The 25465-nt window shown below is 51.9% G+C and overlaps 4 protein-coding genes across 6 annotated transcripts in view; all 4 read right to left on the minus strand.

Moving 5' to 3' along the window:
* Positions 1–2000, minus strand: part of Hoxc4 (homeobox C4) — a 61682-nt gene extending 59682 nt beyond the window's left edge. For all 3 annotated transcript variants that reach the window (XM_042698765.1, XM_042698767.1, XM_042698766.1), the window contains exon 1: positions 1833–2000. The gene's annotated coding sequence lies outside the window, so the exon portion shown is untranslated. The remainder of the gene's footprint in view (positions 1–1832) is intronic.
* Positions 1–4689, minus strand: part of Hoxc6 (homeobox C6) — a 39331-nt gene extending 34642 nt beyond the window's left edge. Inside the window, exon 1 of the mRNA XM_042698772.1 lies at positions 4644–4689. Within this exon, the coding sequence (XP_042554706.1) occupies positions 4644–4679 (36 nt within the window). The 5' untranslated portion in view covers positions 4680–4689. The remainder of the gene's footprint in view (positions 1–4643) is intronic.
* Positions 4690–6728: 2039 nt separating this feature from the next.
* On the minus strand, positions 6729–12130 carry Hoxc10 (homeobox C10). The gene is made up of 2 exons (XM_042699154.1): positions 11257–12130; positions 6729–7864 (listed from the first exon to the last, which is right to left on the minus strand). The coding sequence occupies exons 1-2, from the start codon at positions 12008–12010 to the stop codon at positions 7587–7589; spliced, it is 1032 nt and encodes a 343-aa protein (XP_042555088.1). The 5' UTR covers positions 12011–12130; the 3' UTR covers positions 6729–7586.
* A 10187-nt stretch (positions 12131–22317) lies between these two features.
* Hoxc11 (homeobox C11) lies at positions 22318–24648 on the minus strand. The gene is made up of 2 exons (XM_042699133.1): positions 23967–24648; positions 22318–22550 (listed from the first exon to the last, which is right to left on the minus strand). The coding sequence occupies exons 1-2, from the start codon at positions 24646–24648 to the stop codon at positions 22318–22320; spliced, it is 915 nt and encodes a 304-aa protein (XP_042555067.1).
* Positions 24649–25465: the final 817 nt, after the last annotated feature.

Raw genomic sequence — 25465 nt, forward strand, 5'->3', positions numbered from 1 at the left:
CCAGACTTCTTCTAAATCCGAGCTTGTAGGTGTTGGGACCCCAGGAAGGGGCACCCAGAAGGAGAATATCATCTTCCTGGGGTTCAGTTACTTCTGCCGAATCTTTGGGAATATCCTAAAACTCTGTCTCTCAAGATCTCACCTATACCACACCACTGCCTTCGGTTTTTCTCAGCCTTGCAGGGACAAAACCTGAAGCACTGGAAGGTAGCTGAGAGCCCCCGTTGTGGAGGAGGAACCCCAGCTCTACCTAGCAGCTCTGGGTTCACTCTAGTGGTTCTTAGCATTTACCTCCCACCTCATCCCTGGGCACAGAAGAGCCCCCTAAAGGAGGAAGCATCCTTATGCCATCACCTCAAACCTGGACAGCTGAGACCACAATCAAGCTAACATCATGGGAAGGACAGACAGACGACAGGTTGGAGTCCACCCCCTCCTCTGGTCCTGCATCTCCATTTTAGTGATTTAGCCCCCCTCCCCCGGCTCAATCCACACCGTCAAGTTCGGATTAAATTTAAAACAGGCTTTTCCCGATGCCCCCAGCTGACCAGCCGGGCCTCCGTAGGAGGGGAACCCGCGCCCTGCTCCCCCAGCACCCGCCCTTGTCCTGCGCGGAGGAAGCCGGGCTCCATTTGCTTTCATTTTCCGTCTCCCCCTGGAAATGGGCTCATTGCACCTCCCCGCCGCCCTCTCCCCCTCCCCCCTCCTCCCTGCTTCCCGGCTTACTTTCCTCTCCTTCTCTCCGGATCCCCTCTTTGGGGGGGCGGGAGAGAAAAAAAAACAAAAAACACGGCCACACACAACTCCTAGCTCAGGCCTGCGCTGCTGGCAGCAGAACCTGAGCTTCTCCTGCCTGCCGCGAGGAGACCCGCGTCTTGTCCCCACCCCAGGTGGGTACCCCGGATCCCTACTCGTCAGGAGACAGAACCCTCGTCCACTCAAGCCCAGCAAGGAGTGCAGCCCCTCCAGGGCCTGTGAACGTGGCCCTCTGAACGCCACGGCCTGCCTGCCAGGCCTGCCTTCTCGCCGGCGACCCCCGCCCTGACTCTCCGCAGCAAACGGGGCTATTTCCGGCTCCCCCAACACGATCTGGTTTTCCAGCCTTGGGGAGTGGCTGGAGGGGGGGGGGAGCCGCCCCCATGCTAGGGGCTGCTCTCTGCCCGGTGTCCTCAAGGGCCTGAGCGCCTTGTGTTACCTGATCTTTTGTGTGATGTATGTGTCGCAAGGAAATTTGCAGTGACTTTGGAGCCCAGACTGAGGAAGCGGAGGTGGCGAAAGAAGAGACAATAAGGGCTCCGAAGTACAATTAAGGGGCCCCCCTGAGCCGCTCGTCTCCCCCCCCCCCCCCTGCCCACCCCGCCCTCCCTGCCCGACTGGGAGCTTGTCTGGCGTCAACTCTCAGGGCGACTGGCGAACCTGGAGCCGGAAACTCAGCCCCGTGGTGGTGGAGGGAGCCAGAGGACTCCGCACCCAGAAAAGAGGGTCACTCCCTCCCAACTTGGGGGCGCCGTAACCAAGCCCCGCTGAGTTGCACGAGAGAAGCAAATGAATGAAAGTGCACGTTCTGACGACGATTTCCCTCCCCACCCCATCACACTCTGATTTTGTTTTTGTTTTTCCCAGTCTTTAAGACAGAGAGCCCAGGGTTATTGGGGGAGACCATCTCAGACAGACAGTCCGACAGGCAAACAGGCAGGCAGACAGACAGGCAGACAAATCACATCTCCCAAAGCAGACAGACTCACAACATGAGTGTGAGCCTGAAATCATTAGACAGGTTCAACATTGCCGGAGACCTCTTTGCCAGGCCTGGCGGGCGCCGATTTCCCTACCTTCTCTCCCGCCAAGGCCTCAGGCAGAGACACCCAGAAGACTCGGTCCCTTCTTGGTTTGGTCCAATCCCGCCTCGGGAAGCGCCTTCGTTACCTGCTCCTCGGCTTCCCACGGCCACAGATGCAGGGCAAGCCTGCCTCCCGCCGGGGGAGGGAAGCCCCGGCCACCACCGCAGCCGCCGCCACCCACCCACCCTCCTTCCCTCCCTCCCTCCTTCTCGCCCTCCCTCCCTCTCTCCCTCCCTCACGCGCTGCCGATCGCGCGGGGCCCTCCCGCGGGCAACCTGCTCTGGACCAAATCCAGGTATCTCCGAAAAGGGCAGGGAGGAAAAACAAAATAAGGATCTCTTGTGCAGAAAAGAAAAGAAAACGCCTTAAATGCATTTATTTTGCATGCTCTGACCCTGCTTGGGACATAGCCCTGCCGCCGCCGCAGAGGTGTGCGGGGCCTGCCTGCCCACCGCGCCACCGAACACTGCGCGCTCCACTCTCCGGGGCCGCCGCCCCCTCGGCGGCTCAAACACCGGACAGACCTCAAGGTCCTTCCTACAGACTCAACATCCGGTTGCCGGCCATGCCGCTGACCACAGCCCTGGAGCCCCCGCTCTGCTCCGTCTACAGCCAAAGTCCACACACAATCCACCTTGTTGCTGCTCAGTCTGGACACCTCCTCCTAATCCAGCGGCCCTTCAGGCTACACTTGGGCAGGCCAGCCCTGCCTAGGACTTTTAATAAACAAACAAAACAACAACAAATCTGGTCACCCTCCATGAGGACCCACACACAAACCTCTTTGCACTAACTAGCATTCTCAACCAGAGTCCCCACTCCCCAGTTGCTGCTTCTTTCCACCACCACCACCCCCGCCCCTTCACCTGTTCCAGAGAAGGGTGGCAGCTGCTAGCAAGCCCGCCCGAAGCAAGGCCGATGGCCAGGGCTAGGGTGAGGTCCTGGGAAGGCCACAGCGAATTGACTGGGCTGAGCGGGAGCCCCCGCAGCCAGCGAGGTATGCCATAAACCAAGACTCTCCTGGGCGAGCTCTTGCCTTTTCCTCCTTCTCCCGCAAGTCTCCAACATTCGCACGCGAAGAGTTCAGCTCTATAAATCCTGCTCCTCTTTCCCATATCATAATTAAAAAAAACCAGTAGGGGAGGTTTTAACTTTTATTGCGATTTCTAGAGTTGGGCTGCCGAGCATATATTAAGTTTACGCTTATGCGCTCTCGGCGGGGAGGGTCCTTTAAGAAATAAAAATCCATCTTAATATCCACAGACGAGAGAGATAATTTTTTCCCTCCTCTTCACGCTGTTCTTTCTGAAGACTCCCTTCTAGCGAAGCGAATAAATGATTACCGTCATCGCCTTAGCCATGATCCATAGCCCCAGGGCCCAGGGGTGGGCTCTGACCACCAGACTGGCCCTCACCTTGGCCCTATGAGACCTTGCTCCGTTCCTAGGGACCTAGAGAGGAAGGGATAGTCTGACCCTTGGCTCTGTGGTCATCTTCTGTAAGCCCACCCGCTTTGAAATAAAAATGAGGGCAGAAGGACCCAAAGCACTGGAGTCCTTCCTTGGTGAATTTCGGCCCATCGGGGCTGATACTTCTAAGCCAAATATTCTTGCACACCCCGTTGCTGCCTGAGACTCTCTTGACCCCAACTAACTATATCCTGGGGGGCAATCTGAAGACTTGGGGGTTACTAGGTACTCTCAAGGCAGGGGAACCCCTTGTATGCCTCCCACCAGCTGGCCTGCCTTTCTGGAAACCTCATTTCCTTGGGAGCCATAGGGATTTGAGTATTCCACTCTAAGGGAAGAATTATATTTTCATCCACAAAGGAATGGGGGACAGACAGACCGACAATTCTATGGGGAGTTAAAAGGTTTAGTCTCATTTTTTTCCTCTAGTTTTCACAAAAGGAGTCAAAATCAATCTCTCTTCATATAAGAGAGAGAAATAAATACGTATGTAGATAAGTACATATAGAAGATTTGCAAATGCCTAGAGGAGACCCAGAGATAGAGACAGACCTACACTTATTCCAGGGTCACATGTATCACACATACCCTGCTCCAGCAAACCACTGTGCAGATATACCATTCTATGTATATATTTTGTTTGAAACATGATTTTATTCTCTATTTAAATTTTATAATGTTTTAACCATCATAATTATTCCAAAAGGAAGAGAGCCAAGAACCTGACCTCTTCCTTTCAACCTTATTGTACAGCCTCTGTCTGTGAACAGAGGTGTATCTCCCAATTCTCTAGGACCCCTCATCCCACTTTTTTCACTGAAGGCAAAGAAATCTCTTTTAAGATTATTCTTGTAGCAATCAAGACCAGAATGGAAGAACCAGAGAGGGAAAGGGAGTAGATAAGGCTCTGCAAAGTTTCTCACTGCTCAGATTTCCCTTTACCCTATACTTCTCCCCTCCTCCCCTTGGCATCAATCAACAAACCTTCCCAGCAGTATGGTAACCGTGGGTACTTGGTAGCTGCTGTTCAATCAGATATTTCCACACAACACAAAGACAACCAAATGCTTGATAGCCACAGAATGACAGGCACATAGACCAAGGCCTAAGGCAACAGATAGCTAGACAGTCCAAAGCCAGGCTTTTGCCCCGTTATCTCCCAGTAGGGTGTGTTGTTGGTAAGGATTTCTACTTGGACTTGGTAGCTTTCCTCTAACCTACTGACTCCCCACAGATGTCTTTCCCCTGGTGATGGAACCATAGACAGGGGAAGAAGAAGTGATCAGGGCTATCGCTCAGAGTTCCTAACTCTTGGGACCTCAAGACACCTTACTTTTTGAATGAGCAGCTCCCAGCCAACTGAGACCATGTTCTCTCTTTGGAGGTGGCAGGTGAGAGAAATTAACTATTCTAGAGACTCTGTCCTCTCTCTGTGCTCCTCTTTCCCCTAATGATTCTGCCCCACCCTGCTGTCCAACTGAGCTAGCCCCACCAGGCCAAACTCAAACTCCTGAATTTCCTTGGAATTGGCTGGACCTTCTTTGTCTGTCTCTATCAGCTGGGCCCAGGAGACAATAGCTGCTGGGGGGGAATAAAAAAACTCCTCTCCCTCAGTCACAGAGATTGGGACAGACTAAGGAGGGGACAGTATAAAGCAGGATTCTCCAGACTTGTCCACGGCCCCACTAGCCGCTTGTCCTCCTCAGTCTGCACCCACTTTTGTTTTATCTAGGAGGGGGTCATGGGGCAGTCCCACTGGGGAAGAAAAGAGCAAGAGAGGTGGGTGGGGGCCCTCGACGAAAACCGACTGATGTAACTCAGGCAGTTTCTTGTTGCCGAGTTCAAAACTCAATCCCAACAACATGAAACTACCTAAGCCACAGATCAGCTGAACAAGCAGGGCGGGAGATTCGGCTCTGAATCTATCCGGAGGAGAAGGGAAGGGGGTTGGGGAAGGAAGAAATTCAGCCCCGTCCCCCTTTCCGCCCCCCACAACCTCCCTAAGGACCAGAGAGTAGACTTTGGGTGGCTGAGTGGGTAGGGAGTCTGATTGCCTTCATTAGTTTCTGGACTAAGCAAATTGCTCAGAGAAAACCTGGTGAAATGGGACCACTGGCCGCCAAATTCCTGCCCCACCCCACCCCCTACTCCAGCACCGCAGTGGAGCTATTCCCCTGCATCTGGTCCTGGTCCTGGAGGAAGCTGGATTGTCCTTCCACTCTGGAGCTGGGTCCCCTGTCTTGTCCATCTGGCTCTCCAGCACTCTTCTCCCAGTCTCTCTCTGATCCCCTCTCTTCTCAGCTTGATTTTAGGCTTCCCAGCACATATGGGTGACCAAACCACAGTGCCTGTTCTCTGAAGCTACTTCCAATCAGGCCACTTGCCTGGCAAAACCCCACAGGCAGGAAGCATGAGGACCAAGAGCATGGACAAGAATCACACCCACACCAGAAAAAAAAAAAGAGGCAGGAAAACCTAGGCTTCAAGCTCCAACCCTCTCTTCCACTCCCTCCTCCCCCTCCATAAGACCAGACTGAGAGACACCTAGACCGATGTGTGGACCTCGACACAACCCTAAGAACCCGCAAAGAAAAAGAAGCCAAAGCCACCAATTTACCCCCTGTAATCACCGAATCTCATAAGCAATGGGCCCCCGGAGGCGAGAAGAGGGAGCTCACAGCAGCTACCTTCTGTTGCCAGCGGCTACAAGACAAGCCAGGGCTCTCAACAAGAACGGATGTCTGAGCCACCTTCCTCCAGGCTCTGCCCGCTGCACTCCAGGCACCTGGGGACGCTGCTAGTCCCGCACTCCACTCCGCCACCAAGAGAAGAATAAGAAACCGCTTCTCTTACCTTCTCGTTGCCTCCTCCTCCGGCTGCTGTTGTAGTCTCGGTTAGCTGCTATCGACGGTGCTGGTGTATGTAGGGGAGGGGGCTGAGCTCCTCGTGCCCCTCCGGTGGTTAAGTTTATTCCTTGGATAGGTGGGGGCCACTTGGGGTGCCCCCCATCAGCAGTGGGGTGCGTCCAGCCCAGTACCCCAGGCAATCAGATCCGTCTGCTCCTCAAGATTGCAGTTTGCTCTCTGCCTCTTTCCCTCCTCCAGTCACCTTTAAATGCATCTTTTACTGCAGCACCACATTATATTTGCAGATCATAAAATCCACCTCTCGCGCGCACCAAGACCGTCCTGACATTACTGTTTTATGACCTTGACTTATTGTGGTCACCTGGATAATATTTAAATCAACGTTATGGTCTCTCACTTACATTAAACCCGCCAAGAGACGTTCTAGAAAGGCTCTAGGAGATGAGTCAAACACAAAACACATACATTCATACACTCAGCTTCTTTGGGGGAGGGGGGTGTCGCTAAAAAAAAAAAAACCACTAAAAACAAAAAAACCACCCAGTTGAGGATTACGATTCCGGAAATTTATTAGGATTTTTTTTCTCCATTAAGGAAGCTACATGCAAAAGATACAACATACAGAATATCTTTAAATAACACAACTCCCAGACAGGGATAGGGCAATTTTTTTGTCAAGGGGGGGGCATTCTGTCTTTGCTTTGCTATATTCTATTTAAAAATTCTTTTTTTTCCCCTCTGGATGGAATTTCTGAGGTGTTAGTGGATGAGGGAGATAGGGGATCTGGGAGAGGGTGGGAGAAAGCAGAAAGCAGTACAAATACACGACTTCAAGCAGATTCTCAAGCGACTGGGAGGTAAAGACACGGAAAGGGTTTGGTGGAGAACGCTAGGTGCTAGGACAAACACACAAACACTAGCCGAACTTTCAAAAAATCTATTATTCTAAATAGGAAATGCAGCAAGGAGGTTGTAATTCTGACTGTGCTCTGCGAGATTACAGACCCTCTCTGGTTGATTTCCTCCCCCCCCCCATTTCCCCCCTCCCTACAATTGGGTGGATTTGATCTTAACTTTGCTTGGAGAACAGAACACTGTATGTAAGTGCGTGGGTGAGTGAGAGGTTGACACACACACCAGCCACACTCCCAACCCCTTCTAGGAGGGCACACATAACACCCCACCCCCCCCCAGCACCCCATTTCTCATGCTTCAGGTAGAAGCATAGTCCTCACAGCACAAACCATAGGTCCCTTGGAAGGAGAGTCTGAGGTCTTTGCCATTTTTTTTTTGCAGGCGTGTTGCATTTATACTCAGGGAGGAGAAAAAAAAAAATATCACCAGGCACAAAGGGAGGAGGGGGGCGGGGAAAGGAAAGAGGGGGGAGGGGGAGGGGAGGCAGCGAGCGTTCAGGTGAAATTAAAATTGGAGGTCAGTTCCCGGATTCGATTCTCTCGGTTCATTTTCTTGAGTTTCATTCTGCGATTTTGAAACCAGATTTTGACTTGTCTGTCTGTAAGGTTAATGGTCTTGCTAATCTCCAGGCGGCGCTCTCGCGTCAAATACATATTGAACAGAAATTCTTTCTCCAATTCCAGCGTCTGGTGTTTAGTATAGGGGCACCTCTTCTTCCTTCCGCTCTTTGCTGTCAGCCAATTTCCTGTGGTGTTTTCTGCCTTTATCTCCTCTGTTAAAAATAACATTATTTGCATAAGTATCCCTGGAAGAGGCAAACCCTGGGAGCTGTACTGTAGCCTTCACCAGCCTGAAATGGGGGCGACTGAGGGAGTATGTGGGGAGCTGTGGGAGCTGCTCTGGACTCCCAAGCCTGGCTGGTGGGGGTCCTCTTGCACTCAGAGCTCTTAGAATTTCTTTGGGACCTAGATTTACAGGAGAGGGTGGGGGTAGGGAGGGGAAAGGAAGTGGTTCTTGCCTTCAAAGCACTTACTACATTGACATTACCCAAGTCCTCCTTAATCTAGCAGATTCTGAGAATTCTGGCTCCCCTCCCTCCAGCTTGCTGATGCTGGTGGGTTCCCTAAACCTATTCAGACTCTCCCTTAACTCTATTCTGCCTCTGCTCTGGAAAAATACAATTGGACAGAAAAGTACTTTCCAGGCTTCAGACCCAAGTGCAGAGTCCACTTCTCACAGCTCAGAGCCACTTTGCAGAAAGCTTTCACCCACAGAGGGATTGTGTCCCTGTCTCTGTACCTAGAGGCTACTACAAGGGTCCCTGCACTAGGCCCCCAGCTCTTGATCCTTCCTGAGCTGCTACTGGAGTCGTTCTGCCCCCATTAGATCTCCCTTTGGCTATCTCTTTCTCTCCTGGCAAGGAACCTTAGGTGTTTCTAGCTGAGACAGGCAAGCTTGGAGCAACGTAGGTCAGGGGCAACAGCTCTGGGGCATGCTGAGAGGTCCTCAGACAACTTCCCTGGCCAGAGGATCTAAGGTCAAGGGAGAGAGATATCTTGAAGTATTATTACAGCCTTCTAGAAAAATTCCTATTCAGTCTGCTTACAGGTAGATGTATGCCTGCAAATACAGGTGTATACCTGCAGAAGTACACACACCTACACACACAGGTACGCCTGGGGATATATGTGTGTGTGTGTGTGTGTGTGTGTGTGTGTGTGTGTGTGTGTGTGTGTGTGTGTGTGTGTGTATACACACACAGGTTTACTCATAGGAGGAGACACCATAGTGTGTATATCTTATTGTCTTGTTGACAGCTTCTCTCTGTGGTACATATTCTTGCTAAAAAGGACCAGGCTTGCTCTTCCAGCAGTAGAAAGGAACTTGGCCATCTTTTAAAAGGAAAAACACAGAGTGTAAAGATCCGAAAGGGGACAGCCAGCTAATGACTCTGGCTAATGACTCTGCACTCTCTCTCCTCCCTAAGCCAAATGCAGCTGCTAGCTTCCAGGATCTGATCTTGATTGGAGGTAAGGAAGAATCCCTAGGGGACCCAGGAAACGCCAGAAAAAATGCAAACTTGAGGCAGCAGTCTAAAAGAAACAACTTCAAAATCTGCATGTATATAATCAGGTCTCCTCTCTTTACACCTGCAGATTTCCTGCCAAGTTGTTTACAAAGTTTTCCAAATCTTACTCCACACCTAAGTCTTTATTTTTTATTGGGGTTGTTGGGTTTAAGGGAGAGATGAGAAATTACAAATGGAGAAGTTTAGGCAAAACCTCTCTTATCTCTGACCTGCTGGAGACACCAAGAAGGGAAGTGAGGACCAGAAGAACAGAGGCAAAGTGCAGGCTGAGGAGATTAGTTTGGGATGGAAGGGGCAGCCAGGAGAGAAAGGAAAGCCCATCAGGGTGGGTTTGAGTGAGGAGGTGGACTGGTTTAACCTTGACTTTGCTTTCTGTGGGGCTTGCAGGCATCTTTCTCTGCTTCATGCTGCACCCCAATCAAGCTCAGGGTCTATGGGGAGGGTATAAAATTAAAGCTTTACACAGCACATGTGCACAACGAGGAAGGCTTTTGCATGTATGTGTGGAGGGGGGGTGCCTCCCGCTCCCTCTCATCATTCCAGGAGCACACCCATGTTCATCTTTCTTGCCAGGGTCTCTAAGGACTGATCTGCAAAGGCCACCTTTGCAGAGCAGACCCAAAAGGGCATGGCTCTGCCCTTGCCCGCCGAAAACAGTACATGTGTATGTGTAAACGGGAATGCATAAGTGTGTGAGGGACATGCAAGAGGTGTGTGTGTGTGTGTGTGTGTGTATGACACAAGTCACCGTCAGAAAGGCGTGTGTGCGTCGTCGCATCCATATACAAAGCAACACAGATCCAGTCTGCTCCCAGCTTGCTTCACTCTCAATATTTCATCTACCTTTCTACTCAATGAGTCCCTCTTCTATACTGCTGCCAGTAGCCAGGATTGTGGGGAGGTTTATTCCTCACCACCATTGGGCCTTTTCCAGTTTTTCTTTCTTTTTCTTTTTTCTTTTCTTCTTTTAGCTTCAACTTTTTGGGGAAAGCTGGTCCCCTCAGCCTACCATTCCTTGCTCTAGTCTCCATTCTTTTCTCCAAGTGTCTGAGAGAGGTCCCGAAGGCCCTCAGTTCCTACAGCAGAAATGAATCTTGAACCCTGAGCTTGAACTCTGGCTAGGCTTTCTCTCAACAACCAAAATCACAATGAAATCCAACCAAAGCCACACTCCCTTTCAGGAGTAAACCGCTTGCCACGCATACAGAAAAATTCCAACCACTCATTTGTAAGCTGTTTTTGTGGAAACCGATGGAAAAATGCAATTTAGGAAGGGGGGGGAAGGAAAAGAAAAAATTTAAAGAAGAAAAAAAAAACACCCTTAAAACATTTCAAATGCCCTGTTCCAACGCCATCTCCTCCAAGCCAGGCATCTGGAGGAGGGGAAGAGATGTGGCAGGCAGCCCTCTACCTCCACCTCTTCCGGCTTCAGCCTAGCTGCCCAAGGCCCCAAGGCCCAGCCAGAAACCGCAGGAGCCCAAACCGCATGCACAAATCAGATCCACAAACAACACATTGCATTTCGCAATAAGCAAATTTCAACTGAGAAAACGCACTGAGGAGCAATCTATTTTACTAAGCCTTCCCTAAGTCCCTGGCCCAGGAACGCCATTTTAAGCTTTTTTGTGTGTGTGTGCGTGTGTGTCTATGTGTGTTGGAGTCTTGGACCTGAGTGGGGGACATCAGCCCTCTCAGGACACCAGCCTGGAGAAAGCCAAGCCAGCATGCGGTCCGGAAACGGTCACCCGTCCTGGATGGCCCAGGGCACCCACAGGGGGAGGGTACTGCGCACCGCCCCTGCCTTAACACCCAAGGCCCCCAAGGCTGGCTCTGCACCTCCACGGCTCCACACGTCGCCGCTCACCTTCCCCAGCTAAATGACACGCCACCGGTCTAGCGCTTAGCAGACACTAGCCACCAGCCGGGGTCCATGGAGAGGGTGAGAGAGAGACCTCTCATTCCAGAGGCTAAAGGCCCAACCCTCCTCCCCTGTCCCCATTTCCTGACCACCAAGACCAAGTGTCCCCAGCGTCCCAGGCCGGGGAGGGGACCCCGCGCGGCCCAGGCGGCCTTACCTTTCGCTTCGTTATCCGAGGTGTCTGGACTGGAGTCGGCGGCCTTGGCCCGCTCCTTCTCGCTTTCCGAGGGGCTGCCTTTGGGGCCCGCCAGGCTCTGCTCCGTCTTGATCTCGTTGGGACTGGGGGTCTGGCTGTCGGACTTGGGGGTCTCAGGGAAACTCACTTTGCCCCCAAGCTGAGGCGATTCCAGATGTTCGGCGCGCGGGTTGAGACTGGCCCGCTGCGGCTCAAAGGGGGCTTCGAAGTCGTTGGCCCCGGCACAGTGGGGCGTCTTGTCCAGTGCCGAGTAGCTGGGGCTGGCGCGGTAGTAGCTGGGCACCGGCACCTCGTGCTCCCCGAGGCAGGACTCCGGCAGGGGGTGAGAGTAGAGGGCTGCCTCGGGGCCACTTTTCGCCCGCTTCTCTGCGCTGTACATGCAGCAGACATTCTCCTCCTTGACACTAGGTGGGTAGGAACAGGAGGACAGCGGCCTGCCAACAGGTTGTTCCAGGCGGTAGGCGGCTTTGGGGTCGCCCCAGGAGTCCAGCTGCGAGAGGTAGGACGGGTAGGTGTTGAGGGCGAGGTTGGGGCTGCCTCCCTCGTCCCTCTTGGAGAGCGAGGGTGCGAGCCCGCAGCCCCTCATCACCCCGCAGTTGAAGTCACTCCCAGATTGCATATACATGCCTGCGCCCCGGCTATAGCGCTCTCCTCCGCCGGGCGCAGCCAGGGGCTCCCCGTACGAGTTCGGAGTTACATTGCGAGGGCATGTCATTTTCAGAGAGAGGGGTTTTTAAGGAGCAATACTACAGCGGAGGAGCTGACATCTTTTTTTTTTTCCCTCTCCCCCATCCGGGAAGGGGGGGGGGAGGGAATCGGTTGGAGGGGCGGGAGGAAAAAAGAAGGGGAGGGGGGGTGGAAATATCAGCTCCATAATTATCCGCGCATTCGGTCCTCACCATGTGACGGCTAGACCAATGGGATTTGAAAATGGCCTTGATGATTCAGACGGCCGTGACGTCAGCGGGGTCAAGTTGTCGGCAGGCGGAGCGCGCAGCGTGGAGTAACAGCGCCACCTAGCAGCTGCCTGGGGGTAGGGGCACCCGAGCCCTTCCCTGCAAACAAAGGAAGTGCCCCCCGGGCAGCAAGGGGCAGTAGGGAGGGGGGGTAGGGGGAGATGGAAGGGGGGGTGGATTCTGGGGAGAGGGGGGTTTGTTTACCCGGGAACCAGCCTGTAACTTCTGGGGAGAGGGGGGTGTAGGGGGGGAAATGCGGGAAGAGAGGGAAAAGGAGAGGCAACTCTGGGCTCAAAACAGTCAAATTCAAAATTAAAAGGTCAAGACAGGACTCAGGTACTTCTTTCCCCTCTCCTCACCTCTCCTTCTCTTCTGGCTCTCTTTCCCTCTCTCTCTCCCTGCCCCTGCTGCTGCTGCTTCTCTTGGGTGTGGGCACAGGATGAGGGTTCCTTTTCTTTTTTCTTTCTTTCTTTTTTTGGTGGGGTGATAGTGCGTCAGTAGGCAAAGAATGGCAGAGAAAGTTAAAGAATTTCCAAAGAGGACTAAAGTTTCTATTTCCTGCATCCCATTCCACGGGTGCAGTTACTACCTAGGTGTGGGAGCTCGGAGCCTGCCTGCGATTGCGGGTGTTGGAGGTTGGTTGAGTGGCAAGTTGTTCCCTATGAGATTGACTGGGAATCTCTAAGGCTAGGGATGGGGGGGGGGGTGTCACGGTCACTTCAGGGCTGCCGAGGAAAGGACATGGAAACTCCGGCAGAAGGAAGCCTGAGACTAAAGGTACCCAGCTCCCGACCCTGGAGCTCACGGCCTGGGCCTGGCTGGGCAGACAGTTTTGGATCACCGCCTCACGGCTTTGGCCTTGGAGCCGGTTCGGCTGTGTTTGCTCCAGGCTAGAGGTCCTCCCTTTCCGCTTGACCTTGCCCTCACTAAAACCCAGAATGGTCCTGGAGAGAAAGATCCGAACCTGTGGGGGCCTAAATCGGGTTGGGGAGGGGGGAAATTGTACATCAACACGGAACACAGGAGCACAGGAGACTTAACCAAATCCGACCCAGAGAAGAAGAGTCCTTTTCTGAGCGATTGGGCTGGGAACATTTTGGAAAGGAAAAGACAGGGAGGCCAGTCTAATTTTTACTATTGTTGTTATTGTGGTTGTTGTTGTTTAATAAAGGAAAGAAAATTAGGGGGGGAAATGTATGTTTGAAACAATTCTTTCCGTTTCTCTGCCGCCTTTCTCCCAAAGCGAACTAAATTCTCCACCCCTTCCTCAGGAAACGGAATCGGGAGAATTACTTGTCTTTCCGGTAGTCCTACATTTTCCCCTGGACCGAGCCCAGGCTCTCGACTTCCAAGAGAGCTGGAGCCTGGCTAGGAAAGGACCCGAGGGCCGAATGCTCCCGCGTGGATAAGCTGGAGGCTTAAACCGCTGGAAGGGAGGCTTGAGCTAGTAAGGCTGGAAGAGGAGGACTTCTGAAAGAAATCCTTCGAATTCCCTGAACTAGGGATGAAAAGAGAAGGCTTAAGGATCTCTTAACTCTTAGGAAAATGGGAAGAAAATGTGGAGTGGTGTGACTTCCTTGCAGGCCAGCGGGGAGAAGATTTGAAATAGTTTTGTGTTTTCATTTGCAGGGCTCACCGTGGCCTAAGCATGGGGGTTCCCCAGGGCAAGGTTAGGCTGTTTAGGCCCCAGACCAGACTTGGGACAGTCCGGATAGCAGTCAATCCAAAGAGCCATTTGTCCCACCGCCCATCCCGCGGGAACCAGCCGAGCCTTTATGGCCACTCTGTTTGTATTATCTGCATAAGTCTTTCTCCACCAGTTTGATCGAAACCGTTCCCTTTTACGAGGACCCAACGAAAATTTCCCGTCATATTTATCAGCTGGGGATAAAAATTTAGTATGGGAACTGATATTTCCTCATTTATGGGACGATGAAATTAAAGACCAAAGCAATTGAGAATTATATGACTTTGGGGGGTTCCCTCCCCCCCTTTCACGTCTCCTTTATTTTCCTGCCTAGTGTGCCATCCATGGAGTTTTGTCATTTCAGTTCCCTGCCCTTGTCCCCTATTTTGGCGTGTAGTGAGCCCTTTCTCCCGTGGCCAGGTGCCGCTTAGCCACCTCCATTCTTCCTAGCTTTTCTTAGTGAGGGGCCATGACTGACCCACCTAAGCCTCCACTCAGGCCAGTGTAGACTGAGCCGAGGATGAGAAGGGGAAAAGCCTTGCAAGGAACTGATTAGAGCCCGAGCATGGGAGTTTGTTATGAGGATCAGCAGAAGAGGGGGAAAGTAAACAAATTTGAAAAATCTGCTCAAAAAAAAAAAACAAACAAACCCAACAAAACAAAACCCAAGCCCCCAGGCATAAAGTGGGGGTGCCAGCAGGAGAGAGGTCATCACTTGGCCCCTGGACGGTCTCTCTCTTTACCAGCCGGACCCCCGCCCCCCCACCCCAAGCCTACCTCTCATCTCCAAACCTTTTTCATGGGGAGGGGGATGAAGTCGCTTCAGAATCCCTGCCGTTATTAATGGAACAGAATACCCCCGGGCGACCCCCACCTCAACTCCCACCTCCTCACAAGAACAAATAGTGTTTAAAGTTGAAATAATTACAAGTATGATAAACACGGCCCATTAATGAAACAAGAAATCAAATTCATCAGCCTAAGTGGGACCCCCGGTGGGACAAATGTTTGCCTCTAATTACTCAAGATGAACGAAAATCCTGCGCTTGTTAAATAAGAGTGTGCTCGGACTCAGACTTCACTAACTTGTTGGGGTTTTTGCACACTTAGGGATCTGCTTTGGTGGAAGTAAAAGGAAGAGAGAAAGAGTGAATGTGGGGGCCTGATGGAGGGAGCATTTGTGTGGGTTCAGGCGAAGTCCAACCTAGTCTGGGTCCCAGCCCTGCCCCCTTGAGCTTATCTTTCCCCGAGGCCACGAGCAAAGGCAGCTTGCTTCCTATTGTCCAGGCCTGGCGTTCAAAGGCATGCAGACCGCCACAGCCACCAGCCTTCAGCCTGCATCGCTGCCATGCACCTAGCGGCCTCTGCCTACAGAGCCAAAACCCTTTTCCCACTCCCTGTGGCACTGGACTGGTGTCTACAAGGAAGTCTCTATTGTTAAAATCACCCATGTACCGATTCTTATTAAGCCATTTCTCCAACTTGCTCATTGTATTAAGAGAGCAGAGCCTTTGCCTGACTCCAGGGCTCCCTCCTCCTCTCTCTTTTTACCTCAATTTAGGGAAGGAAAAATCTGCGGGTCCACAAACCAGAATGTGGTTCAGATTATGCCTATGACTCCACAAATCCCATCTGCCCTAAGGGTAAAGCTCATACCCTTTTTGCTCTTCCAGTCACAGGGATACCGGGATCCTAAAGAGGCAACAAGGCCAGACTAGGCCTCCTGCCGCCTGTGAGTCTGTGAGCAATGAGCCTAGGAGGGTCCAGCAGCTCCTGGCTAGCTCCAGGAGGGCCCAGCAGTTCCACGCAGCCTGGGGCTCTAGGAGTCCTGGGGGAAAAGCACGAGGAGAGTGTAGTGCTCCAAAAGACCAGAAAGAAAGCTCGGCTGTCTTCTAGGCGGTAGGTAACCCTCAAATCATCCCCAGAAGCACCCCGATTTCTCCAATTAAAAATTGTTGGAGGTTTCCCCAAAAGGTTAAGGAAGTCATCTGGGAAATTTAGAAGATTAAGTCAAAAAGGAAGCGTTTCTATCCCTTTGGGGTGGAATAATAAACTAGAATAAAACCAAAATGTATTTATTGAAATCTCTTCAAGCAAAAGCAAAACCACACCAGTCATTGCAAGGATGTTTTTTCCCTCTTGTGAGGGAGGCCTAGATGAATCATTTTATTCCTAAATCTTGAAGGAATGGATTTGCTTTTCTTCACTAGTACCAGTTGAAATGGGAGCAGGATAATCCCAGGAAAAATGTGAAATAAACAGAGGTTCAGAAAAAAAAAAAAACAGATAAAAGGAAGGGTTTTTCAAACAGGTATGGAGCTGAGAGGCTGCTGGTAGTTACAAGGGCCTCACTGCTGTATTTCGGATCTCAGTTATCTGGGCAGGCTGGCGAGCGAAATTCCTCTCACATCTGAACCCTGGACGCAATTATGCCCAAATACCACTGAGTTGAGCATCTATACACATGTCCGACTTGCACTTAATTGTGTGTACCCCGTCACAAATAATCACTTTTACCCAAAATGTTCCTAGAGATCCACGAATCCTGAAGTCTGATAACCCGCATCAGCCCGACCGCTTTCCGGGCCCTGCCGAAGCCGATCAGCTATTTAAGTTTGCCTTCTGAATCGAAACCAGACTACAAATGCCTCCAAGAGTAGCTTTGAGAGGAGGAGCCAGATGAGAGAATGTCTTGGTGGGGGGAAGGTCCTGGTCCCCACTTTAATGGTTTGTTTCTAAGTTTTCCCTGTCGGTCAGATTTCCCTCCAGTATTGGGCTGTGGTTGGACTGCCTTGTTCCTGGGAAGAAAAAGAATCCCATCTTTCTTCATGGAGCTAAATTCCTTTTTGAAGATCTCAGTTTTCTTTATCTCTCTCTCTCTCTTTTTCTTTCCTTCCTTCCTTTTTCTTCTTTCTTTTTAAACCTTCCTTCTTCCTTTCTCTGTCATTTTCTTTATTCTTTTTCATCCTCCTTTCTGGTTGCTTTGTTCTGTTTTTCGTGCTCTTGTCCCTCCATGTATTTTTCCTTCTCTTTTTCTAACCCTGTCTTAAAAAAAAATTGTTATTGGCTTCCTTACTTTCCTATTTTCTTCTTCTTTCTTTGTTTTCAATTTATTCTTGTGCTTTTCTTCTCTCTTTTTAATTCTTTTCTTCCTCTTGACTTTCTTTCCTAGGTTCTCTTCTTTTTCTCTCTTGTGCTGGCTCAGACAAGGAAAAACAGCCAGCTCCGTCACAAGCTTCCCCATCCTGGCTGCTCAGGCTTGGAGTTGACCTTCTGCCTTCAGCCTCACAAGGCAAGGTATACAACTTCCAGTGGGCCGGCAGCCAGCAGTCAGGCCTCAGCAGTCGCCATTAAAGGGAAGGAAAAACCAGCTCTGGGGCTCATCCCTACAAATGCTGATGGCTTCCTTGAAGTGCCAGGTTCCAGAGGTCAGGTATCTTCTTTTCCTTCATACCAGAGGAGCTTTGTCCACTAGGCCTGCGTTTAGAAACAGTCCCCTCATCTTGATTCTGACTCCTAAGCTAAAGGCTAAATTTGCCAAAGTTCAGCTTGGTGCCCCCAAGACTGGAGCCAGAGGAAATGAGGGAACTGAGTTCTGTCAGTTGAAGTGGAGGGCAAGTTGAAGGGGTCATCTGTGGGCTTGGCAGCCCAAAGGCCATGTCCTCAACATGAGCACCTTTGTTCTCTGTGTTCCTAGACTGCAACCCTGCTGGCCTCTCTCTCTTTGGGTTCCGCAACAACTGTGCGCTCTGGGCAAGAGTTTCTTGGCATTTTGGACTGTTTCTTCACACCCATTTTTTACTTTACAGGCGACAGGGGTTCAGGGCTATGTGTTGAGAAACCCTCCAAAATCAGCAGTCTGGGTCAAGGTTATAGGACTTCTCCACTCTATGCAGTGGGCTGTGTGTGTGTGTGTGTGTGTGTGTGTGTGTGTGAGAGAGAGAGAGAGAGAGAGAGAGAGAGAGAGAGAGAGAGAGAGAGAGAGCCTGCTGGAGGAGAACAAGAGAATGAGATGGTCCTGGCTGGCATTGTACAAACTTTGGTGATTTATAAAATGCATAGTATACACAGTATTGCCCTGAAGGCCTGAAGCCACTGGTCGCTGGCAGCCCCCAAAAGCCAAGGTGAACCTCAAAAAGGACTGGCCGAAATCCAAGCCTTTTTGCCTTCAGCAAAGAGAGGCTACACCCACAAAATAGAGCTCCACAGCCCCTCTTGTTCCTCTTTCAAGAGATCTCATCCTATGGCACAACCTAAACATTTAAGCTTTTTTTTTTTTAAGGGAGGGGGAATCTTGTAAAACTTTTTATGCCAAACAAAGTTATAAAAACTTCCCAGGCGTTGCCTTTTGCAAAGGTTTATATGAATAATAAAGAGTATAGTCGCGTGCACAGTGTTCTGGCAGGCTCTGAGCAGGGAGGGTTGAGCCAAGAGCCCTCTCCAGCCCTAGAACTCCTAGAAACCCCGAGATTGCCCCCTTCAGGGAATATTGGCCTAGAAGGAATTGCCCTCCAGATTCCTGAGGTGGGGAGGGAGGAAGGGGTGGTGCCCTTGACTCTCTTGAAGTTCAAAGTTCTTCTTTGGCCTGGTGAGAAAAGCCCTTTCTTTTCTCAGTCCACTCGAGAAATTGGTTCAAAGGTGGTCTCTTCCCCTCTGCTTCAGGGGCTGAAGGCAACTGTAAGTCTGCGCACACACCAGGTCTGTACCTTTTCTTTTGCTCCTCCCAGACTTCCCCAACCCCTCCATATGGGGGCATCTAGAACCCATGAAAGCTCTGTTAGAGCATTCAATGGGGTGTTAGGAGCCCACCTCCACGGAATCCTTGCATTGCTATCTTCCCTAGCAGATACTCAGACCCAGGGTCCGAGTAACAAAGAAACTCCAAATCCAAGGCTATACCAAAACTACTTCTCATGTCAAGTACCCCTGGCTTCCCTTGCACCCCCAAAGCCCATAGTGGGAGGGGGTGGGGCCCAGAGTGCTCTCTTAGCCCACACCACTTAATACCCTTGTAAACTCCCACGTGCGCTATAAACTTGGATTTTTACAACCAACATTCCTCCTCAGCTCCGGGAAACTTTGAACTCGGCCTCTGGTTTATTTACTTGGGGGTGGGGTGGGGAGCTGGGAGCTAAGAAAGGCTAGAGGAAAAGAGGGAAAATGTGGGGGTAAAGGGATGATGGGGTGGGAGGGGGGGTCTGGGGTGTGCTGGGAGAGCGAGACCATCCACTGTTGAGTTTGTTTACTATTTAGGGCGGAAGCGTTTTCTAACACAGGCCAGACTGGGTCGTTAAGGGCGAAATGAAACTGGGTTTAGAGGCGCGGGGGGCACTTTATGGCGGCGTCTAGACGAAGATCTTTTGTTCCCAGGCAGCGCTGCGGCTGGAGGGGATTACCCCAAGAGGTTGAGCCCAGAGTGTCCCTGGACAGTAAGGGGGGCTGGACATACCAAGAGGCTGAAGGTGGATTGGTTGGGGGGCCACGGGTCCTCTCCCCCACCTTTTAGAAGGTCACCAAAGAATGGCAGGTTCTTGGGCTTGGGTCACAGAAAGTAATTGTTTTTCTTGCACTATGACTCTCATCCTTCAGGATATTCTGTATCTGAAGGTCTTTTCTGGGCTACACAATGCAGGGAAAATGGACCTGCCGGTTTAAAATATTTTTCTTCAAAATCCAAAGCCTTTTGGAGGTTAATAGTTTCCTTTATAAGCTGGTTTATTCTATCGAGTTATCACCATGTCATTTAAGAGGAAACATGGCCGCGAGACTAACAGTCCTTAAGACGGCCCGCTAGTGGGCAAACATCATACCTAGAAACATGTATGTGTGTCTCTCTGCACACAGAGAGGACCCTCAATTGCTGACCACACTCAATAAACACTGCTAGTGGTTACACCGTATGGAGGATGCGCACTCTAGATGTATATGTGGTCAAATGTATTCCACTACAGGCAAAAGCGTGCAAACAGGATTCCTCCTCACATACACACCTAGGTACACTGCCTTAAATAATGCAATGCTTGTGTTGACAAATTTTGTCTCAGAGACTCACATTTACAAATAAAGATTCAGATACCTCAGCTGCAAAGACCCCTGCCATCAAAAACAGGCTCAATGGCCTCAGTGCTTTTTCCTTTCATCCCACAAAACTGCAGTGACAAAAACATTTTAAATCACACAAGAACCAATGGGGGGAGAGATGAGAGAATCAGTCCAGAACCTCTGCCCTCAAACAACGAATATTGAACAGGGACTGACAAGTTTCCTTCACTAGAAGTGTGAAAAGGACCACATTAATCTTTACACAGAAGAAACATGCAGTAGATACAGACTGGTGTATTGACAGTCCCTACAGCTCACCTCCTTCCCCAGTGCCCTACTTTATGTCAGTTCCTACAAAACACATCTCTGAGGCTTTCTATTCTGGGACACCTAAAGTATAAACATCAGGGTGGCCCCAGCCTAGGTGTCTGTGGTGTCTGAAGGAGCCTGGCCATTTGTGCCAAAGGAGAAGGGGCCAAGCACCACCTCTCCCTACCCTGAGGGGCTGCAAAAGAGAAAAGTAAGGGACTAATTTCTCCTCTTCTCTCCTCCTTCCTTCCAAACTGTATATTAAAATTCCAGGGGGGAGTGAGGGGTGGGGGGAGAGAGGCGCGAGAAAGCCTTACCCTCAACCCTACGCATTTAACATAGACAGACGGAGACATCTGGCAGGAGAGTGGTGGAGCCAAGAAAATTCCTATAAATTTAAATTTGATGATGGTTACAATTAACTCCACAACAAATGTTCACTTAAACGGAAAGCTTTGCTGGGCATTTGGACTCAGTTCGAGCTGCACGTGAGAGAGGAGCTCAGGAGGAGCCATGGAATATCCTTCCCTTATAAAACTACAGGAACAAGCTGCTGCCTCACTGTTAGCCCTGCCAGTGGAGAGAGCAACTCCAGGTTGGCCAGCTCTGGCCTACCTCACCTCTGAAAGAGGGTCCTCCTTGGCTGGGTTCTCATGCTGCCTGCCTCCTGCTGCCTGCCTCCTGCCTCCTGCCTCCTCCTCCTCCTCCTCCTCCTCCTCCTCCTCTTCCTCCTCCTCCTCCTCCTCCTCCTCCTCTTCCTCCTCCTTCTCCTCTTCTTCCTCCTCTTCCTCCTCCTCCTCCTCCTCCTCCTCCTCCTCCTCCTTCTCCTCTTCTTCCTCCTCTTCCTCCTCCTCCTCCTCCTCCTCCACCTAGGAGCATGGAGGGTTTTAAGAGGAGAGGGGTTAATAAAAAGGTCAAATAAAATCATAATATTGAACAGAATGAAATATCTTTATTTGCCACGGGGAAAAAAATTCACAGCAATCCCTCTGGGACAGGAGCAGGGTGGGGATTGCACACGTACACATCGCACTCACACACATGGAGAGAGATGGGGTATCTGAATCTCATTCCAGAGGGTCCTCCCCATCCTCTCAGGATAGAAAGAAATACTTATGAAATTTATTTACAAAAAAAAAAAAAGTCCGGCCCCAGCAAGGGGGAGGCAATCCCATCTCCCTATTGCTTCCTCCACCCCAATCTTTTTTTTTTTTTTTAAGGAGGTAACAACTGCATAGACTAGCTGTAAATCCATGGTGAAGGGGCACTGCTTTAAGAGGTTAAGACAACGCACCAATTATTATTATTATTTTAAAGAGGGCTCGAGGAGGCTCAGGCGGGGCCAGGGCGCAGACGGAGGTAGGACACAGACTTTGCACACCTAACACCAGGTCAAAGGTACAAGAATTTCACAGCAAGGCAGGATCACATTTAGCTGCCCCCCTCCCCATTAGCAGAGGGGCAAGCGGAGTCAGGGCAGGGCGCCCGAGGGGTCTCCTCTGGCGCAAACAAGGTGTCTTAGCGAATCTTTTTTTTTCACTTGGGTAAGGGAAGGTTTCTAGTTCAAGGATTGTTTGGGCTCAGGCGCCCAGGCAGGCGCCCAAAGGCCCGCCCCTCCCCCACCCAATCCGAGCAGCAAGACTTTGTCGCAAGGTGTGTTTTCTTTTAAATAAAGAGTCTTGGGGTCTCGGCGCGCCAACGGGATCCACTCGCCGTGGGTCAGACACTTCCGTTCATCCCCCCTCCCTTCCTTTTCCAGCCGGGTCTCTGTTTCTATAGTTGAGAGTCAGACCCCAAGGTACAGGGGGTTCCTGGAGAGAATGCCATTCACGGGCAGTGAGTGCCAGCCCTGGCCATGGTCCAGTTTTCCACCCGCGGGAAGGAAAAAAAAAAACCAACAACAACAAAAAAAACGACGAGTTAGAAAATAAAAAATAAAATAAAATAATTTCCCCCTTCTCCCTCCCTCTCTGCTCCCTACCCCCCCTTCCAAAAGAAAAAAGGAAAAGAAAAAGGCTCGGTCTGCAGTTACAGCAGCGGGTTTCCTGAAAAATACTGCAGCCGATCTCTGCTCAGTTTTTTTTCTTTCATCCTTCTGTTCTGAAACCAAATTTTCACTTGTCGGTCCGTCAGGTTCAGCATCCGGGACAGCTGCAGCCGCTTTTCTTTGTTGATATACACGTTGAAGAAAAACTCTCTCTCCAGTTCCCGGATCTGGAATTTCGAATAAGGGCAGCGCTTCTTGCGGGTGCGGGGGGCGTCTGGAGGGAGGGGAGGGGGCAAGTGCGAGGAGAGGGGGGGGGGAGGAGGAGAGAGACACGTGAGACCCTGGGCGACCCCAGCCCCGCTGAGCGCTCAGCGGCCCTTCTCCCTGTTCTCCCAGCCCCATCCTCCAGGCCGCCCTCCCGCCTGGCTGGCGGCTCTCCTTCTGCAGGCCCGGGCGGCGCTGAGAGCAGGCCTCGACCCCCTTGGCCATGTTTAGCTTGGGTGGGGGGGAGCACTGAGCAACTCTGAGCCCCCTCCCCCTCAAGGCTGGAGCTTTAGCTGACAGGATGGGGGGGGGGTAGGGGGGAAAGGGGGAGAGGAAGCGCGGGGCCATGTGCTTCCCTTTGGGCCTGGCCCGTGCCCCTACGGTTCTCTGCGCTTCCCCAGCCGCCCTCCTAGTGGTTATGAAAGCCCAACTACCCTCTCCCCACCCCAGACATCGAGGTTGGGGAGGGGGTTGGGGGACCGCGGAAAACCGGCGCGAAGAAGTGAGATCTGACCAGAGCAGGAGGAGACCCGCGAGCAGACACTTAAAAGACACTCTCTTTTTAAAATTGGGGGCTTGGGGGGCCTCTGGCGCCCCGGGACGCCCGCCTACCCGGCCGCGCCTGGTACGCACACTGCCTGGCTACGGTCGGGCCCTGAGGCCGCAGACCGAGGAGCGACGCGGAGACCCCCGCCTGGAGCGCAGCGCAGCTCCGATCCGCCTCTCCCGGTTCCCCGGTCGCCGCTAACCCGCCCCGCGGCTCAGATTTCTCTGTTCAAAGATCCACAAACGCATAGTTTGCACATTTTCAAACATAGTTTCAAAAAGAAGTAGAACAGCCTAGGCTCGCCGCTTTGCTGGGTGTGTGTGTTTTTGGGGGGGGGGGTGTCTCAAGTTGTGCTCCACAGCTTCCCCCCCCCACTTTCCCCCCTCTCTCACTGGGTTTCTTCACGTCTTTCCCTTGCCCTCCCCTTTCCCCCCTTCCACCCCTCCCCTCCCTCCCACCCCTTCTGGCAGCCCGGCTCCCCATCCTTCCTTAAATGATCCTCTAAGTTCACGATCAAAGTTAATATCGCCCGCAATGGTGGCACTTTTAAAAATTTCACAGACCGAGGGAGATAACGGGGGAGGAGGCGGGGAGGGGGGGGGGTCACCCGGCTTTTCCAAAGATCCCTTTTCCCTCCCTCCCCACCCCTTCTCCATCGTAAAAAAGTCGAGTCGTTGGGAGAGAGGGCTTTGTAGGTTATAATAAAATCCTTTGAATGCTTATAAAACTCCACATAAAATCGGACTGACCCAAAACATGAGGCTGTCCCTGCTCCCTTTTGCCTTCCCCCCCCCCCTACACACACCCCACCCCTACTCTAGCCCTCCCTCCCTTCCTCCCTCCCTCGCTGCCCGCCGGTTCCCGGCCGCTGCTACCTACTGGGGGCGGCTCCCTTGGCCGGCTCCTTGGTCGCCGAGTGGGCCGAACCAGACGAGCTGGGATTCGTGTTCTCCTCCTCGGCCTCGGCCTCAGCACCAGCCTCAGCCCGGGACGTCAGTCCCGAGGCCGGGGGCGCCTCGGGCTCCCCCTTGGCCTCACCCTTGCCCGTGCAGGGGGGCTCGGAGGGCGCATCTCCGCCACCGCAGTAGGCGTTGTCGAAGAAACGATCGAAGGCTTGGGGCAGGACACTGTTCTTGTTGACGGAGGAATAGAAGCCGGCGGGGGCAGCATGCGGGGCGCTGGGGTGGTGGTGGCCGCCGTAGGAGCCTTCGTTTTTCATGAGGATCTCAGTGACGGTGGAAGGTGGCAGGCACTCTCGGTGCATAAGCTCGTCGGCAGCCGCATAGCAGGAAGAGTAGCTGTTCCGGTGGTGCCACTTGCCGGATGGCTCCAGGCCGTAGGAGACCTCCCGGACTGGAGGCACTTGGGCCGAATAGGGATAGGAGATCTGACGAGAGGGGGCCTGGGGTAGGAAGGAGGAGACCGTGGAGAACTCGGGCACGTAGTAAGTGCAACTGGGCAGATAGAGGTTAGAGGCGCAGCTCCCTCGCTCGCCGAAGTCAGCGCCCCTCTCCTTGCGCGACGGCGAGCAGAAGTTGCCCAGGTTGACCGAGTTAAACATCGTTCTCCTCTCCCTGCCCTGCTCCGGATTGGAAGGGTTTTGGACCCGGTCTAGCGAGGGGGGGAGAAAAAAATTTGGGAAGGCGAGATGACGCGTTATCCGTCTTAGTAGTCTTCTCTTCCCGAGAGCACGTGATCCAAAGTAGATATTGTCATATATCAGTTCGGAGCACTTCGCAGACGTAGGAGGGGTTCTCTCTCTTAGGTAAGATCGGGGACGTTCAGGCGATTGGTTTGCAAACACCGCAGAAACATTATGAAAATCAATTGCAGATTTGTATTCGTTTTTCTCTCCTCACTCCCCTCCTCTCCATTCCACAGAGCGAGCAAAGAAGGAGAGAGAGAGAGAGAGAGAGAGAGAGAGAGAGAGGGTTGGGTGGGGTGGGGTGGGCGGTGGGATGGGCGGGGGCGGTGGTTGGGAGGGGGTAATTGTATTTTTTTTCTAGCTGCTGCTCTTTTTTTCCCCTAGGATTGGGGAAAGGAGGGGAGTTTTCAGGATAGAGGTCTTGCCTCTTCCTGGTGATCAGTACCAGACTCCGGTAAAAGCAAGGACTTCTTTACCCACAGTCTGCTTCACCCAGAATAATGAATTCTTTCCCCCCACCCCCAACTCTCAGGGACTCTTACCCCTCCAAACCCGCAAAGTCAGCGCCTGTTTTTAAGAGTTTGAAGAAGTCCAGTGGCTTATTTTCTGGCTAGAGCTGGGTGAGCTCCCTTTTAGGTTTGTCTTTAGAGAGTCTCCCGGAAAGAGTAGCTGAAGTTTCCCAAAGGTGAGGCAGTTTAGCTATAAGCCAGTGTCCCAACTTTGGCTTGCTCTG

Source organism: Dipodomys spectabilis, unplaced genomic scaffold (assembly GCF_019054845.1).
Source record: "Dipodomys spectabilis isolate Male_0828 unplaced genomic scaffold, ASM1905484v1 ptg000234l, whole genome shotgun sequence".
NCBI lineage: Eukaryota > Metazoa > Chordata > Mammalia > Rodentia > Heteromyidae > Dipodomys > Dipodomys spectabilis.